Below are 4,566 nucleotides of genomic sequence, written 5' to 3' on the forward strand. Positions count from 1 at the left end.
CAGTGACACCAAACACATCGATCTGCGCCGCAGATGGCAGCTTATTCAACATATAACGCAACGATTCTGGAAAGCTTGGTCATATGATTATCTAACTCAACTTCAGCGTCGAAGCAAATGGAACAAACCAACTCAAAATATTGAAAAGGATGACATTGTTCTTGTAAAGGAGGACAATTTACCTCCGGCAAAATGGGCACTCGGTCGCGTCGTAGAGGTTCACCCTGGGCGCGACGGCCTAACTCGCGTAACAACTATACAAACTCAAAACGGGACTTTCAAGCGTCCTGTTGTCAAACTTTCACCCTTGCCGATGAAACCAAGGGCTGAACTCGAGGACAAGCCATCGACAAGCCACACTGAGCAATCATTGGAAAACAACGAATCTGAACGAGGCAACACTAAGAAATCTACAAGATATCCTAGAAGAAATAAAACCGCCAAGCTATCCTTCGTAACATTGTTTACAACTTTTATAACCATGTGCGCTATATCAGGGTCGCACGCCGCCAGCGCGTCGACGTCGGCACATATTACGAACCTTGAACCCGAGCGACCGATATATTATGATACAATCGGCAAGGTACAAGTAATACATAATAAATGGACATTACTTATGTATTACAACCTAACTAACTATTGGGAAGGAGTTCGTCGCATTGAAACATACCTACATGGGGTGGAAGACTGGTGTGCGAAGACGGACCCAAGATATTGCAAAACTACTCTCAACCAACTGTACCACGAAATGGATCTCCTGCAATACTACAACTCTATGCTGCTCGCCCCTCACAAGCATCTAACCGACAGGAAGAAACGAGGACTAGCCGACGGGGTTGGGTACTTAGCTAATAGTTTATTCGGAATCCTGGATCAACGTTTTGCCGAAAAATACAAAAACGACATAGAAGCCGTACATGACAATGAAAACTACCTACTCGAACTCATCAAGAATCAAACAACTATCGTCGAACTAGAAAACAAGGTGCTAAAGAAAAATGAAGTTAACATCCAACAACAATTCAACGTTATAGAGTTCAGTCGTGTCCAATGCGCGCAGCGACGTAGACGCATTGATGATTTAATTTAATTATAAATTGCGAAATCGCGCGGCCCTGCCGCTGCCGGCAAATTGACACGATGGCAGATTCTAAACAGGGTCAACCCATCGTAAACGAGTTCCTCGCTTTTCTGCAAGAGAAAAATAAACTGCTGCGGGAAGGAGCGATGGATGCGGCGACTGCTGTTCAGATGTCTTCGCGCGCGTCGAAGTTCACCGTGGAAGACATCTGTGTAGCGAAGAAAGTGTTGTGTGAGTTCCTTGGAATAGCCGGCACCTATGTACCTCACCGAAGAGGAGACGAAACTGGGAAGAAGAGCCTGGAGGACATAATGAAGATCCTCAAAGACTTCAACGACCGGATTCCGGAGTTTGTGGCGACGGATATCTCCAACATCTCGTCGTACAATCCGGACAACGTCGACGTCAGATGCTTGTTTAAGGAAATCGTGGCCCTAAGAACAAGTTTAGCCGAAATGAATACGAAGTTTGAAGCTAGCCTAATTACTATTTCTGAGTTACGTGAAGAAATAAAATGTTTGCGAATTGCCCCAACTCAGACAGCGGCTTCAAATTTCAAGTCTGATAATCGACCTGCTGACAAGTCGGTTTGTTTGCCTGTTGCCGGTGCAGTAAAATGTGTCGCACGCGCCGATCCGCCGCCCGCGCGCCCCCCGCGCGTCCGGCCGCCACATGTCCCAACAAACTCGCGTCAGCGTGCATATGCTGACGTTGTCGGTGAGTCCGTCGCAACGAACCGGGTAAATGCACCTGTAAAGGTATCACGGGCTCCTATTGTGGAAAAGTCTGCCCGCACGAATGTGGATGAGGAGGGATTCACATTGGTGCAAAAGAAGAGCAAGGCGCGCAGGGCGCCTCGTAAGACTATGTGTGGCAATGCGGAACCAGTGAATTCAGGTCTACGGATTGCTACGCCGAGTAGGGCGCTCTACGTGTCGCGCTTGCACTACTCCGCCGAGGCTGATGAGGTGGTGGAGTACGTTCGCCAGAAGACTGGCTACACGCTGAGAGTGTTCCAGCTACAGTCGCGCCACTACGTGCACTTCAGTTCGTTTGTGTTGCGAGTGCCGCGGCCGCTGCAGGACACCATCGCGAGTGCAGACTTCTGGCCGAAGGGCGTGGTGTTTCGGCGGTTCCGGGGCAACCTGCCGAACCCTACGCCGTGTCAGACGACGCAACGGAGCCACGCTGTTACGTCGTCGCCTAAATAGAATATTGTTTTTTTTTTTGTCTGATTTTTACTGTTGTGCTATATTTATACCTATTGTTTTTATTTTTTAGTTTCACAGTGCTTTGGTTTTACTGTTATGCTGTGTAACTTATTTGAATAATAAATAAATAAATAGAGACCTTCATGAACGAAACGAATATCAACATAGCAAAAATTGAGTCAGCAGTGGAAATCGCCATGGCCACGAGCTACTTTAATTCGGCTTCACTATCAGCCTACCTACTCATCAACAATCTAAAGAACATGCAGGAAATGCTATTCAACACCCTAACTGATGTCTACAAGGGCCATATCGACGTCCACCTTGTGACGCCGGTCAGCCTAATCGAGCAAATGAACATTATCGCTGGCAAGCTGCCAAGAACCATATCTTTACCTGTTCACAACATACAAGAAGACATCAAGGACCTCTACAAACTACTGTACGTTAAAGCTCGAGTCACCGACACTTATTTCTTCTTCGAACTTCACATTCCTCTAATTTCAGATGAAGACTATACGTTACATCGTGCTATACCGCTGCCCGTCAAATCAACTCAAGACACTGTCATCGTGCAAACAAGTGCCCGTTATATAGCCGTTAACCTGCAGAAAAATACCTACATATCCTTTAAAGAAGAGGACCTTCAAGAATGCGTACAGTTGAAACCAGAAACTTTCATATGCAACAAAAACTTGCCAGTGTTTAACCTTCACAATGAAAACATTCCATGCGAAGCAAAACTAATAAGTCATCGCACGAGTACACCATGTGACGTAGCGCATACGTCATGTCAGAACGCCTGGATCGAGTTGCACTCACCAAACGCTTGGCTTGCCATTTGCTGCGATACCTGCACGCTACGAGCCATATGTGAACAAGATGTGACGTCACACACTATGACGTCATCCGGGATAGTCACTTTAGCACAAGGTTGCATACTGCAATCTAAATACCTAACTATACATTCACTAAACCAATACAACAGCAAGATGAAGATGGACTATGAGATAAACGTGCCCTCAGTAACATCATCCATTAATCGGATTGCAAATCTGACCTACCACAACATACCACATCTTTACCATACTGAACGTAAACACAAGGACACCGATGTAGAAGAAGTGGATAATAGAATACAGTTCCAGAAGAACAAGGAACAAGGTTTCCAAACAACTTTAACTACCCACGATATTCATCAATATACTATCAGCTATGCCTTGCTGGCCGCTGTCATATCTGCTGCTGTCTTTTGGGGAGTGGGAAGATGCTATCCCGATCTGTGCAAGCTAAAGAAGCGCAAACAATGCTCACTACAATCAGTAAGGCCACACTACGAGGATATCGAACTTCAACCGATGCCAGAAGAGAAAAGCCAGCCACAACCACAAACCGGTGCGAGACCAGCGAGCCACCTCGCGCCACGCCCGAGCCGTCGCCTCGCAACCAAGGACAACGTGTCATTCGACTTTGATTAATTGGATTTCTTGATTTATTTGTAATGGCTTTTCCTCTTGTTGAAATTTATCTTAACTTTCTCTCTCTCTCTCTTTTGGGGTTGCCAGCATGTACAGTCTAGCAACTGCACATTTTTCCGTTTACGCTGCAACCTACTTAAGGCCGAGCCGTAATTTATTATTTTAAGTAAAGGTAAATTTAGTGCGTACCTAGCTCTCTTACGATAATCATCCATAGATGGCGATACACCTTTGGGGTACGCTCGGCTAGATGGCGCTAATATTAATATTTGTCATTTTAAAACATATCAAGCTAAGAATATAGGTCAAATTGTCAAAACTGAGGTTCAAAAGTTTTAAGCCTGTGTCGAGAGATGACAGTATATGCACTGTGATTACACATTTTACTTTGACAGTAACTCTCTTTAATACTCTATCCTCTTTGGTTATAGTGTTGAATTGCCTATAATAGGTATATATTTATTTATATTTAGGTATTAATTAGTGAAATCAGAATCGGCCTCCAGGGTTAGTAAACAAGTTAGCAGGTAAAAGGAAACTTTGCGAACACCGAACACACCTTGAGCTCTAAAGTTTGCTTTGAACAATAAATGCTTCAATATTTTATAAGAAGGAAAGCAACGGGCAATAATCATGTTTTGATTTATTGAGAAATGGTTTAGTTAGACGAGAACTGTTTCCATCACTGAAACTAACGAACTGCTACATAAATATTAAGAAAGTAGAGTACTTACATTCATTTCATTTCATTTAAAAAAATACTTATTAATTAAGACTTCTGCTTGTGTAAAATATC

At 44.2% G+C, this 4,566-nt stretch overlaps 1 protein-coding gene across 1 annotated transcript; it reads left to right on the top strand.

Moving 5' to 3' along the window:
* The first annotated feature begins 216 nt into the window (after nt 1-216).
* Nucleotides 217-3,976, top strand: LOC125228784. Its single transcript, XM_048133463.1, has 2 exons — nt 217-1,030; nt 2,424-3,976. Exons 1-2 carry the CDS (start codon nt 314-316, stop codon nt 3,768-3,770), a joined length of 2,064 nt encoding a protein of 687 aa, XP_047989420.1. The 5' UTR covers nt 217-313; the 3' UTR covers nt 3,771-3,976.
* The last annotated feature ends 590 nt before the right edge of the window (nt 3,977-4,566 follow it).

Source organism: Leguminivora glycinivorella, chromosome 8 (genome assembly GCF_023078275.1).
Source record: "Leguminivora glycinivorella isolate SPB_JAAS2020 chromosome 8, LegGlyc_1.1, whole genome shotgun sequence".
NCBI lineage: Eukaryota > Metazoa > Arthropoda > Insecta > Lepidoptera > Tortricidae > Leguminivora > Leguminivora glycinivorella.